This window comes from Barbus barbus (assembly GCF_936440315.1).
Source record: "Barbus barbus genome assembly, chromosome: 20".
NCBI classification, from domain to species: domain Eukaryota; kingdom Metazoa; phylum Chordata; class Actinopteri; order Cypriniformes; family Cyprinidae; genus Barbus; species Barbus barbus.
Genome location: NC_136748.1, coordinates 3,639,437 through 3,653,531, shown reverse-complemented (window position 1 = coordinate 3,653,531; position 14,095 = coordinate 3,639,437). Strand labels below are relative to the sequence as shown.

Here is a 14,095-nt window from a genome sequence, read left to right as displayed (position 1 = left end):
AATGTATGTAGGCCTATAGTGCGTTTTTGCAGCTTTGAGTCACATACTTCAAATGAGCCTGGTTTGTTTAGGAAAGATAATGCTTTAAAATTGATCATTGCAATTAGCCTATTAGCAAATGCAAGTCCAACCATGCCAGTTTTTTTTTTTATGGAAATGATCCGTGAAATGATCTTCCATAGTATCTCAAATTGCTTCTGGGGAATGCGTCCGTGGAAAATCGAAATCCTGATGATACCCAAAGCAGCGATTGATCAGGAAAAAACATCCCATTCTTAATATAGAATCTAATTATTAGGATGTACACATCTTAGCAGGCACTTGTGGCTTAATCAATACTTTTAGAGTGCGTCCATCTCTTGCAAAAGTAGAGGAGAAAGATCAGGAGCACACATTCAGGATTAGGCCTGATTAGGACGGGTTTAATGTGCTGTGTAATGATTAGGGGACTGGCCGAGCTCGGCTAATTAACCATTAAGTGTGGCTAGACCGAGGATTTGTAGAAAACCTGTGTTGCATGTCATCTTTGTTTCCCCTATCATCACTGACCCCTCAGCAAAAGTGAATGCAGCTAAAACTTTCTCCTTGAGTGTGCCCGTCCCCCCTGTGGTGCGGGGTGAATGCGTCCATGCCTAACCTCTGTGACCAGCTGCTTAAATCAGGGCAAGCAAACACTCCAGCGTCTGCTGTGGCCAAGAGGCTAGCCAGCTGTAGCGCACCTTTGTCTCATGCACTTCCTGGCCTAATTGGCTATATTTGCATAATGCACATGGGTCGTGCGCATTATATTATTATGCAGTTATAGATAAACGCAGGAAGGAATGGATCTGAAATGTGATGCAAGATGCACAGATACATTTACATACGATCAGATGGACACTGTCTGATAATAACTGATGAACAGTTTGCCAGAAAGAGTTAGAAAGCGTGCCACTGTGAGTGCACTGCAGGAGCCTCGAAGAGAAATCTTCATTTCTTTCAGTCCGCAGCACAATCCTGTGTTCTGCTGATTAGCCAGCTCTCAGTGTTTGACATCCCGGGTGACTTAGGAGGAGGAGCAGGGGACAGAACGCGGGATTTGGGGTGTAATCCTGTTTGTCATCCGGGGCACATGGACTGCCAGCTATTGATTCCCAGCAACTGTCTAGAAATTTATTAAGGGGAACAACAGGCATCTAATTGTAATGCCCTCTTTGGAGTGGTGCGTCTATTGATGAATGGTGAAGAGTAGACAGGTTGTAGCAAGATGATAATTGGAAAGAGAGTGGGTGGTCCTGTGCTGCTCTTTGGCCTTGTGTACGCAGCATATTAGGCCTGACTTGCTGTGTTTGTACGAGAGGATTTCACACAATAACAAATGTGCCAACATTCTTAGGTTCATCTCCACTTAATGAAGCAAGCAGTGGTCTTTTAATTTGTTAGACTTAATTAAACTTGATTAAGCTTATTAGTGGGCACAAGCCATGTTCAAACACATAAACATTGTGTTTAAATTAACTAACCATGTTCCCAGAGTGATGGACTACCCCACATGGGTTAGGAGATGCTTGTTTTGTGTACATGTAAATTTACACTGATATGTATCATATTTGTACTTTTTTCTTACTTTTTTTTTTCAAGGTGAAAAATCTGATTGTTTTCCCATTATACATGAAATTGCACCTTTAAGGATGTAACAGCTTGTCACTAAGGCAGTACCCTTAAAAAGATGTCTTTGTACCTTATTTACCCCTGCAAGCTCTGGGTAGTACTTAAAGGGTATATATTACTGCTCTAAGGTACTAATATGCAGCTTTTAGGAGTAAATAAGTCACAACGTTAACCATATAAAAGCCTACTGTGTCATATAAGGCCTCTAAATGATCAAGGATCAAAACTTTGCTTAAAGACCTGTTGCCCATAATCTACCACATGCCTTCTTCTGATTGATAGTTAATCATTTTTTTCAGCAAGTAAACAACTTTTAGTATAATTGTAAAAACGCTCCCCTTCTAGTCGTGCTTCACATGTCTTTTTGCCGTGAAAGTAAAAAAATAATAACTTTTATATTGTTAGTATATTTAAAAATAAACACCTACTGGACTTGATTATATCATAAAAAGACGTATACTGGTAAAACTAGTACTTAGTATATGTATAGTATATTTAGTAATAACTACAGAGCTTTGATCATAAAACTAAACATTTAAATATCACCTTAATGAGACATAATTCAGAGATATAGAGTGACTGATATTTATATCATTTTATGTAAGTATCGGCTGTACTGTTATAAAGATCTCAATGATTTACATCTTAATTTCATCTTACTTTTTTAGTCAAATAAATAACAGCATTTACTCGAAGTTGCATAATTTGCTCAGTTTGGATAAAACTGAATAAAACACTGTTTTTCAATAAACTGTACTTTATATATTTTTTGGACTATTGATTCATATGTCATCATAAAGGTAAGCCTCAGACTATTTTTTTTTCTAACAGTGTGTTAATATAAAATTATGAGCATCATGAAGCTTTCTTGGGGGTTTACCAAAAAGGTTTTTTTTTTTTTTTTTATACAAGAAACGCACTAACCTTGACACACAACCATGAAAGTCTTCTCTATGATATCATTTTGATGAAACACGTTTTATCATCATTTTAACATCATGTTTTATCTTTCGCTTTAAAACAAAATGACTTCCTGCATTTTAGTGAATTCACAATGAATTTGAGTTGAATTTAAATAATATATATATATTATTTAATGGCCTATTTGGGAAATAACTTCAGCCTTTTGATGATTACCATGTGTATACAAAACCATTTGCCTTTATGCTCTACAAAAATAAAATGAAAGCATATTCATAATAGATGTGAAGTCATTTTTCTGTACAAACTGCACTTTGTGTTTCTAAATAAGTTAACCTCTGTTTCTCACAGAAGAAGTCCCACTGTCACGTCATATGTTCGATCTCTGTTTTGAGTGCCAACCTGATCTCACCAGAAAATGTAACAATTTAATGACGTGGCAACTTCGTATCCTACACACAATTTGATTAGTAAGAAAATGGTTGTTTGAAACAAGCAAGAAGGTCCACCTGTTACACCTAACCATCAGTGAGGCATAAGCAGCCACCAATTAAAATGTCAAATTGATCATATGCGCTCAGGTAGACGAATAAGTTGTGTGCATCCAGCAGTGTTAATATAATAGAGCAGGACGTAAACATATGCAACATCAATCCTCCCTTTCACACTTCTGAAGTGGTTGCACGCAAACAATTCATGCTATTGCCTGCCTCCATTTGAACCACCATCCACCCCTGCCCTTATAAACAAACAAGGCCCAGTCTTGCAGCTGGCCATCGCCTTGGCAACTGTGGATTGGGAAGAAGCTGTGTGCTAGTTAGAAAGTGTAGCATTGTAAGAGTCTTGCAGGGACCTAGAATACTTCAGCACTTCACAATGTGGCCCATTCAACCCTGATTTGAATTTTAGGAGCCGAATACAAATCAGATACTCTCGGCTCTTGAGAATCCCATTGTCATCTGAAGCATTTTCATCAAGGCATACAAATTTTCACAATTGTCTCATTCAAAACTCATGCTAAAGAAAGATCAGATGTGGATTAATGGGTGAGAATGGGGAAAACATTTCATTAATGATTTAGCATAGACAGAGTACATTATAAACTGATATTTTTACATTGGAAATCAGCTGCTTGAATAGGCTGGGTTTCCAGTAGCAGTAATGCACAGTGCATTCATTCGGTAATAAATTAGTTATTAAACCAGTGAAATCTGATAACAGATTAAGATCAGAATATTTTTTTTTCCAGCTGCTTTCACATCCGCATCAGCAATATTTGTATGGATATTCACAGAAAACTATCAACTTCAATTCAATCCAAAAAAACATTACAAGGTCATAGTTGCAATAATGCTGAACTAAAAGCCATCTTAAAAAAAAAAAAAAATGTATATATATATATTAGGAAATATCCAAATAAATTTTTGCAGCCTTTTAAATTCAAATCACACTACCTTCAAACACCTTTGTGGTCCGTGGCCTTCTTTACTTCTGGTGCCCAGTTTAAGCCTTCTGTCAAAATCTTTAAACCATCCAATTCCAATAACGTCTATAATATCACATATATTAGAGGTCTAAAGGTAAACAAATTTCTCTGGAGTGGTGTTTGCTGAAATTAATGAGGCATAACTAATGGCATACAGCCATAATGGCAGCGATGCTGAGACTGGCAGCTAGAGACAGAACAGCCATTGATTCTTGCTTTAGACCTCTTGAAGTACTAATCAGCTTCTTTGGTTGGGCTGCACAGGCTTCAGAAGTCTATTGTGGCTCTGTGTCACTCGAGGTCAGTAGTTATTAGTGGTGATAGAAAACAGTTTCTTTAACAACTTATAAGCAGCCTGAATAAGATGCATGGGGAACTTGGAAGAGGGATTACTGACTGGCCAGAGCTGCACAGCCAGGCATTGGGGGGAATGTGACATGGTTTGATAATAAGGGATACAACTTTCTCCCTCGCTCACTTTTCCATCTCTAATTTGCTTTCCCTCTCTACGTAGTGAAATGAAACAGAATTCAGAGGGGTGTGAATCGCCCGCACAATGCTGGTGGAATGTTATCCATAGCAACGAATTTAAACATTTTAAGACTACGAACATTGTCATTGTCTTGCCGTATATATATATATATATATGTACATCGATTCGATTCTATACTTCTCTGCGAAGGCAATGGCAAAATTCACTGTCATTTGTTTAATTTTATGGAAATCCATTAGAGAGAGAATTGCTTTCCGAGTCTCTTGACCTTCTTGAAATATTTTTCATTGTGTTGGAGCATGTCTATTTGCCCACTATTTTCCCCCACTTTGAAATGGCTCAGATTAGGACAGTTTGCATTTTCTAGGAAGCAGTCTGCTTTGATACCGCAACTTGCCCAACCAAGACCACACAACCCTGCACTACTGCGATATACCAGATAAATACCTCCTTTTCTGAACATCACTCACAGTGAGAAATGTGAAGTGAGATTTTGCTCTCTAAGAGAGGAGAGTGCCTTTATCCAAAGAATGCATTTCTCCACTTGAGATGTGAATATAAAAATTCTCAGTTAGTTATTCTGAGATTTATTCCAATGTCTTTTCCGTGCGTTGAAGTAAATATTCACAAAACACCACACGAGTGTCTACTTTTATTTGGAAACACGTAAAAGAGACAGAAGTGTGTGTGTGTGTGTGTGTGTCAGAGTGGGGGTAGGGCGTCACTCACATTCAAATACCATTTCTGAAGTATGTCAGAGTGCTTCACTGGTTTGTAAAAACCTCAGTCTGTATGATGTTTATAGAAAATTGAGATTTTAAAACCATGCATGTGTAATAAAGCTTTATGCAGCTTTAATTTAATATACAGAGAGAGAACGAGTGAGAAAACGTACAATGGAATTACAATTTTAATGTATGTCTTTATATTAAATATAAACAGTCGAATTATTTGTTAATATACTTCTGTAAACTATTCCAGCAGTGTCACATTTGTTCCCACATAAACTGTAATACTGACGTCAGGCGGCCTATGCCAATTAGTGCTGTCCAGGTTGCTAGGTCACCATGGTCAATTGAAACACACATCAATAGAACTTGAAAAGGTTTCTCTGCGATCAGACGTTCTGACATATTAAGTAGAATAATGGCCAGGGAAAATACAGACAAGGTCCTCCGGCTGGATTCAACTTACTCAGTGCTAAGAATTTGTTAAGATCCTGCAATTAGTGGAGAAGAATGAAGCTTCAAGAAATCTATGGCAGGATTGAGAAAAGCAATACTAAAATCTCTATGTTATGCTTTCCTGACACTGAATAGATATTGAAAAGTATATATTTTCAATTTTCTCTAAGCTTTATACTAACTATATTATAATAAACATAATATGCTTACACCCCTCTACTAAAAATCTAAAGCACAATGTTGACACTAGTGGCTTTAATTGTTTTCTGCAATAAAAAAAAAAAAAAACTACATAATATCTGAATTAACTGGTGCATTAATTCATGAACTGGTTCAGCATATCCCCCCCATTTTCAGTGTATTATATTGTATTGTCCTATGTATTATTATTATCACATTCACTGATTTTTTGGTATCATTTTCATCTCCAATACAGCTTTTTTCATCACCACAACTACTTATTTGTTGAAACCTTCTGAAATGTACACAAAATTCTGTTTTTATATTAATCCAAATATCAAAACCAAGTGTTCTGTCTGATATTGTGACTGCCACATTGTAGAGAGCTTGAAGACTCAGCATGACACCGCCATAATAGAGGCTGCCAGAGATGATAGTTGATCATTTAAATCCTGCCTCTGCCTCCAACACCATATTATTTGGACGCAATTTACAAATGCATTCCGTCTCCCAAAGGCTGAGTAAAATAGTATCATAATCAAATCAAGTTTGCACAGGCTTTGAAACATTTTGGCCAAAGTATCAATTACCAGGTCATAGCCATTTCATAATGACAACCAAATATTCTGCTTAATTTTCCCTTCAGTCTGGAGAAATATCCACGTGGAAGGTGTTTATGCACTTAACCCTGTTTTTTTTTATTATTATTATTAGTATTTATCATGCCAGATATAAATAAGAAATAATTTACAGATTCTTCCTTAGCCTTAATTTTGTGTGTGTTAATAATAATAAAGGCTCTGCAGTTGGGTTGGTGGAGGTTATTATAACTTTGAAAGGTTTTCTCTTCCCTTTTGCGTCATTTGGACAGTAGATTAATTTAAACAGAACATCATTCACATTACATTCAGTTTGTATCGTTTGAGTTGATGTGAATATGAATAATGTCGACTGGCATTGCTTTGTCTTCCTTTGGATCGCTTTTGATTAAGCATTGCTAATAATAACATTAAAATAAACACGTTAAACCAAAATAGTTAAACAGTTTTGTTTTAAATTTCAGGGTTTGTCACTGAATCACTTTACATAACTCTGGAGCACTCATAGCTGTTACAGAAAAAAACCCTACAATCACCAGTTTCCTGTTTTCATTTGCTCTTATTTTATTTGTTCTTTTACGTGACGTGCCTCGATGATTGCCAGATAGTTCTGAGACTTTTTTGAATCATTTCATGTTTTCCAGGTATGCATAATTCATTAGGCTATGTAGGTCTGTGTTTTTAAACTCGCATTCTGATTTTTATATTTACAATTAAATAGCCATCTGCTTAACTCGCTTGCAGCGCAATTTTTTTTTTTTACAAGATACATAATTGTAAATCATGTTAAATTATTTCGAACTATTCGCATTAACTTTAATTCCCAATCTACAATCCATTATTGAAGTTCACGGTATTGAATATAAGAATGCAAAAATAAATAAATATAACAATTAAAAATAGAATAACAATTTCAGAGCTTATTACAAAATTAAAAATCTAAACTTATGCCCTTTAATTACCAGATATATTCAAATAGTACCAACATAGATAATGTAGAATTCTAAACATGTAGCCTATGCAGTTTTATTTTCGTGATGTAAACTATACATATGTATTCTTTGGATCTGAAAAAACAAACAAGCCACTGAAATGCCAGACGCGTTCAATAAAATTAACCAACAGATAACCAAAAAAAAACGAAAAATATCGTTCTCTCTTCTGCGTAATATAAATGGATTGAACCTAAAGTTATAATTGGGTGGCACATTATTATTATTATTATTATTATTAGCGTTTGTGTATAGGTTTCAGAAATATTTAAATTAGGAGAGGTGACTGAATTTGTAACAGATTCAAGTAATTAACTATGGACGCCAATTTAGAAGTAAAGGGCAGAAAAGTGTTTGTATCTAAATAAAGGTTTCTTCCTCTCAAAATCAGTGAAAAGTTTCCTTCCGTCGACTTTTTAATAATAATAAATGTATTTTCAGATATTACTTGAATAAAAACGCTCTTCACAGAAATGACTTTACACACATTAATTCCCCAACAATGGCTGCGGTTTAATTGATTTATTGTTAACGTTCAATTGGTTTGAAACACATTCAGCAGCCATCGTCTTTGTGTCTTGGTTTTAATTTACCAAAAAAAAAAAAAAAAGAATAGAATAAATGACCAACGAAAAGACTCAAACATTTATATTACAAGTAAACAGAAACTTAAGTGTTAGCCAAATATACAGTCCCTACTTTTCATTTCTCTAAATGAATACATTAGTTTTTACAATAGTCGCTTCAGTCGCAAGATCAGGCATTTATTGAGATCTGGAAACTTTTCCAGTTCTTGCTAGAAGTTCATACCTGAAATATGAAACATTGCTTCCCGTGTCCTGGCATTGCCATAGTTGTGGAGCAGCAATCTTGCTTAACAACAGACAACCTTCTACTAGAACAACAAAAGGAAGTCCCAAACATAGAGCGTGAGGCTAGACATTGTTATTTTGTCCATAATGAGTAGCAGGGTCATTGTAGAAAACTGTGACCACAAAAACTGTTTTTTAGAAAAAAAAGTGGTAAATTTTCCGCAAATGCTGGCTCCTTTGATCCGACCACGCGCCACACGAATGCTCGGCTTGCGAAGCACTGTCTGCTTTTGGCCTCGCTCGCAGTTCTTCATTCAGAGGACGTTAAAGTCTGTGGTAAAACGGAGGAAAGAAAAGGTGCCCGGTCTTACCACGTTCTGCCATAAAGCAGATTTGACGTGACCATGTTATTTGTGTAATCTACAGTAGTGTCTATCTGACCCATGTTGTTCATCTGCGAGTGGAGTGACGCGGGACTGGGGGACATTTCCTCCAGGTCTTGGGCCTGGACCAGTGCGTTGACCTGCTGGGTTTGGTGTTGGTTCATAGAGTTACTGGAGGTAGGAAGCACGACCCCGGATCCGTTCTGCTGCTGCTGCATCTGCTGTTGGTTTGGCGTCGGTGTGTTGGAGCCGTTTTGACAAGGCTTGCCATCCTTCACTAAGACAGGGACAGCCACTCTCCTCGGCGACTGCTGCTGTTGACACAGGTTGCCCTCCTGTTGAAGCTGCTGCGCTACTTTGTCCTTGGCCTGCCGTTTCATCTTGTAGCGATGATTCTGAAACCAGATCTTGACCTGCGTCGGGGTTAGATGTATCATACTAGCCAGGTGTTCCCTCTCGGGCGCTGAGAGGTATTTCTGTTGCTTAAATCTCCTTTCCAGCTCGTAGACTTGTGCTTGAGAGAAGAGCACCCGTCGTTTCCTCCTTGGAGCTGTGTGCAGAGGTGGGATGGATTTGGTGGTGTCGGCCATGCCTGTCAGCGTGCCCATTCCTGTCATGTTCATACCTGTGGAAGGTCCCATGAATCTAGAAACTTCAAAATATGCATACAGATGTATGGCCATTCAATTAGTAGCAGTGTTAAGTTGTTAATCATTTGTGCAGCAACAGTCTTGAAACGCTCATCTCAGTGCAGCATTTACGCGTGCACAAATGAACGACTATAAATGTTTCAGTTATAATAAACTTAAGCACGGTTGCAATATCAACAGTAACAATAGCAACGACAACGCTATGAAGGCAAATTATGAGCAGTAGTGCTGATGCGTAAAACTGAAGTAAACTCGTTGGAAACCCAGTAAATAAGTGCATGCATTCAACGAGCAAAGAGTCGGGAGATAAATCAGAATAATGCAAGAGAACTTACTTGTTGAGTATCTAGGGTCAGGATTGGCGCCGTACCACCCTGTTGCTGCTGCGCTGTTTCTCATAGTTTCTTGGTAAGAGGGTAGGTCCCCCATGTTGGCAATGCTGCCATTGCAGTAGCCCCCCATTGCACTGTGCGAGAACTGGGAAACGGAGTGTGGCATATGGTAGGTGGTCGCCACAGTGGCGTTGTGGCCCATAGAGTGTTGCTGCATGCCAGTCTGGGACACCTGATGTTGCCGGTACGCTCCCAATGGAGATGTGAGGTTTCCAGTGCTCTCCATGCCACTAAACTTCTTGTAAGTCTCCTCAATTGGGCTCAAAATATCTGTCACTGAGAAAGGTGTCGTGTGCTTTGGGCTCAGCGACATGGTTCAGAAAAGCAGATATATATTTGGTGGTGGAGCTCAGCCGTGTTGTTGTATCAGCTCTGTTCTCGTGGACGTCGACGTAAGAGAGTGCTTGTAGTATGCCTGAGATCCGATTGATCGCCTTGGAGAAGGAGGCGAGCCCTGGCCACTCTTATCTCAGGTTTATTGTAGCCAGGCGCCAGATTTACGACAAACATGAGGGGCGGAGCAACTCCCTAGACCAGCAAACAATAGTCATTGACATCTCAGCAAGATAATTGAGAAAAAAATGTTGTTAGTTTCACATTACATTTATCATCATGCCGACTGAACATTTTCAATGCTCATATTTCCCCTTTTTGCCGTAGCTACAATTCACAAGTCTGACATCTTCCTCAAAGCTTATTCATATCGAATTAAGCCGACGTTGTCAGTCTGTCTGAAGTCTACTTTTTCTTCTTCTTTTTTTTAGGCGCTGTTAATCTGCGTCAATAGGGAATTCCATACTTTTTCCAACTTTGAGAGCACTCCGAGAGTCATAAGCGCCAGTGCGCGCTGTCAGAGTGGCACAATGAAGACCCCTCCAGTCTATGACCTAATTTATGCGTCTTAAGCAGCGCTAAGGGTCTCTCCCAAATAAGATCATAGTAAAAAAAAAAAGAATTGTGTCCACAGAAAATCATTCTAATCAAAAATTAGAAGTACAGCTACATTTTTTTAAACAGTTTCTAAAACAAAAAGTGTTTATAATAGCTATATAAACCTGGAAATCTACATTAAGGGAAAATCTTATTCGTATAAGCTTATGAAGAACGTAAATTGCAATTAACATTTAAATTGTAAAACGTTCGGTATTTCCTCAGCAAAAATCGTTATAATAAATACAATAAAGCTCATTTAACCTGTTTAATTCATCCGACCCGTTTCAAATTCTTTATGGGTCAATAACCTCGGATGTGAGCAGGCCTATGAATATTAATAATTACAGTTCACATTTTATGCAGTTTTTAAAAAATAGTGTTGCGTGGCCTAATTTTGGCACTTCAAATGTAAAAATAAGGCTCTAAAAATAAGTCTCATTTTAAATGCGCAGGAAAACATGGATAAGCCAAGCTTGTATCCTCGTGAAGTTTTAAAACTACAAGTTTAGGAATAAGAAACATTTCCATGCCTGCATTCATCATTCATGTTGAACACACCTCTGTCTAATTCGATCACGTGGGTGGATGCTGGTCTCACACGTTTGGGTATAGCCTACTGTACCAGAAGCCTATGTAAGGTGACATTTCGTTAAGTACCTTCGGCTTTAGTAGCACTACACATTTCTACTCTTTTTGCAAACTTGAAACGCAAAACAAACAGTAACATCCAGCGTTCTCTTCTGACTACTAAACGTGCAGCAAATCATGTTTAATTGTCGATATGTTTAATTTGGGTTAATTCTGAGGCCATCCAGTTCGAAGCATCACATATAGTTTGTCTTGTGACTCATAGCGAGGAACTCGTCTAAGGTTTTGTGCGCCTGATCCATTAGGTAAATGAGGGCCACTCAACCTTGTGGAATATTAAGGCAGAGAGCATGACCGAGGGCCAAGCAACCGCCTCACTCTGATGCTGGAGAAACCACTGGATGGGTGACCGCTTAGCATTTCAAGTATACCAAATCACTCAGGAAAAAGTACAAATGTTTTGTCTCTAGGCTATACTTCAATGCGGAAGGAACACATGAAAATCTATCATCAGAGATGGGACTGGGATATACTGGACAACATTTGCTCAGGTACTGAAACAGGTTTCCGTGGGAAATGAATCACATCTTGTTGCATTGAAAGCAGCGTGTTTGCCGTGTTTAGTTTAGATGGATTGTTCTGTAAGTTTAGGAACTCGCAGAATTTCTCTTCAAATACGTATGTGTGTGTCTGCGTGTTAGTGGGCGTAATGTTACTCCCGGGAAAATAATAAGCTTATATGTAAAAAAAATAAAATAAATAAATAATAATAATAGTAATAACTCGAAGAAACTAACAGTGGCTAATGAATGAGTTACACTAGTTTCTAAAGCTGAAACTGAAAATGATTAAGAGTGCTTATGTGTTACTTTAGAGGTGGATTTTTCAATCCATATCTATATATTTACATTATTCAGTATATTATACATTCTTCTGACGCATGTCTTTTTGCTTTTATAAAATGTATTCCCATTCAACTGAATTAATCGGTGAATGTGCGAAAAACTAGTTCATTAATAAAATACACATCTTTGAGCATGCTTTGACTGAAACTGAATTCCGTTCATTCTTAGTTAAACTAATTACGCGTTTCTAAGCATGTTTGTGTGTCAGTGTGAGACTTGCAGGTAAATGTAACAGTGAAAAGTGTAAGTCGAGGATTCTTAGGATATATCTGTGCAGTTTGTGTTTGGCTACGAGTTAGCTGTCACCATATGGCTCTTCTCCTTTAATGCATGACAAGAGCTGTTGGTAATTGGGTTGCCATCGAAATAAAAAGCATGGCCTGTAGTATTCCTTTGAACGCTATTAGTTTATTTTAATTCACGTTTGGTTTGCAATTCGTTGCCTTTCTTAAACATCTATCCTCATTTAAAGCAGAGCGTACATATAGCCCAAGTCTGGGAGTGAATGGGCAAACACATGCGTCCACTGGAGTGCTTGATGGATCAAGGGTCAGTGAAGGGAAAGAGAGGCTGGAGTAAGAGCTGAGGTCCTGACCCATTATCTCACAGAACCGACTGTGAAACAAAGTGTCCAGAATAAGTTAATGTCTACCTAGAGGAACAAGGGCTCGGAGTGGTAGGTCTACTAATATTGTGAATTGGCATCACATTCAATAACGAACAATTTGTAATGAAATATAAAACACATCAAAATATGTTACGAGTATATTGCAAAAAAAAAAAATCCTAACTTCAGGAGCAAATTGGCCTAGTTGTTGCGGCACAAAAAAATTCGGGTCTGCAAGGTGCAGTGTTTCAAATCCTTTGTGTAATAAAACATCTACAGATCCACAAGACATCACATATCAAGTTGCAGTATTTATTTCAATTATAATGCTGATGTTGCACATGCCACAGCCTATAGTTTCCTCCGGGGTAAATGTATTACAATGAGGAGTCAAGATACATTGAATCATGATACTCCACAACCCGCGAATATTTCTTTAATTAATTTAGAGGACAATTATGTTAATTAAGGCATATCAAATGTGTATTACCTTTGTTACAGCTTTAACAGCAAGACTAGGGCTCGTTGTATATGTCAACATTCTCTGAGGATCAAAAAATGCAAAAATAGCTAGGCAAAACAGCGATATTTTTTTCATATAAGGAAACTGTGCAGAAGATGCATAGGCTTAAAACACCGTGTTATCCTTGCTTATAATGACTCCCAAAATTAAAAAAATGTAAGACTATATAGTAATATTAAGCAGTCTACATGTTGATATTTTCAGTGTCATAAATTGAATACTTACATAAAAACCTCTAATTTTTAAATCTTTCTTACTCATTTGACCACTAACTTGCAAATACATTTTTTTTTATTGTTCATTATTTTGTATTTAGATAAAATCACATGTATAGGTGCCAGATATATTCTTTAGTTGCCTTCCTGTCTTTCAAAATGTTATTTGAATATTCACAAGTCCTTGATATATAACAAGTCCCGTCCCCAGCCTTCAAAACACATCTCATATCTTCATAATCCGTTGTCTTGTATAACGCGCTGTCTAGGAGCAACATCAACTGAATCGACATTTTCCATCGTTTTTATTTTATTTCGAATACAAATTATCTTAAAATAGTCAGGAAATATTATTGTTTATCTGCTTAAGTTATGCATATCTAACATCTAAAATAGATGCAGACACAAGCTTCAATTCAAGTGAGGAAATTTTAATATGTATAATATTTCGAAATAAAAGATTGCTATTAGCAAATGCTGTAATTCGTTTTTTAATTAGCATACAGTAATCTAAGAATCCTTCTACACATGAAGCAATTGTCACTTCGCTTATGTCGAATATTTTGTACTCTAAGCAGGCAG

The 14,095-nt window shown here is 37.3% G+C and overlaps 1 protein-coding gene across 1 annotated transcript; it reads right to left on the bottom strand.

Annotated features, from left to right (window-relative positions):
- Positions 1–8,684: 8,684 nt before the first annotated feature.
- On the bottom strand, positions 8,685–10,055 carry LOC306886176 (homeobox protein Nkx-2.4-like; the record flags this gene model as incomplete). Its single annotated transcript, XM_079443096.1, has 2 exons — positions 8,685–9,325; positions 9,686–10,055. The coding sequence occupies 2 exons, from the start codon at positions 10,053–10,055 to the stop codon at positions 8,685–8,687; spliced, it is 1,011 nt and encodes a 336-aa protein (XP_079299222.1).
- Between the last annotated feature and the right edge of the window lie 4,040 nt (positions 10,056–14,095).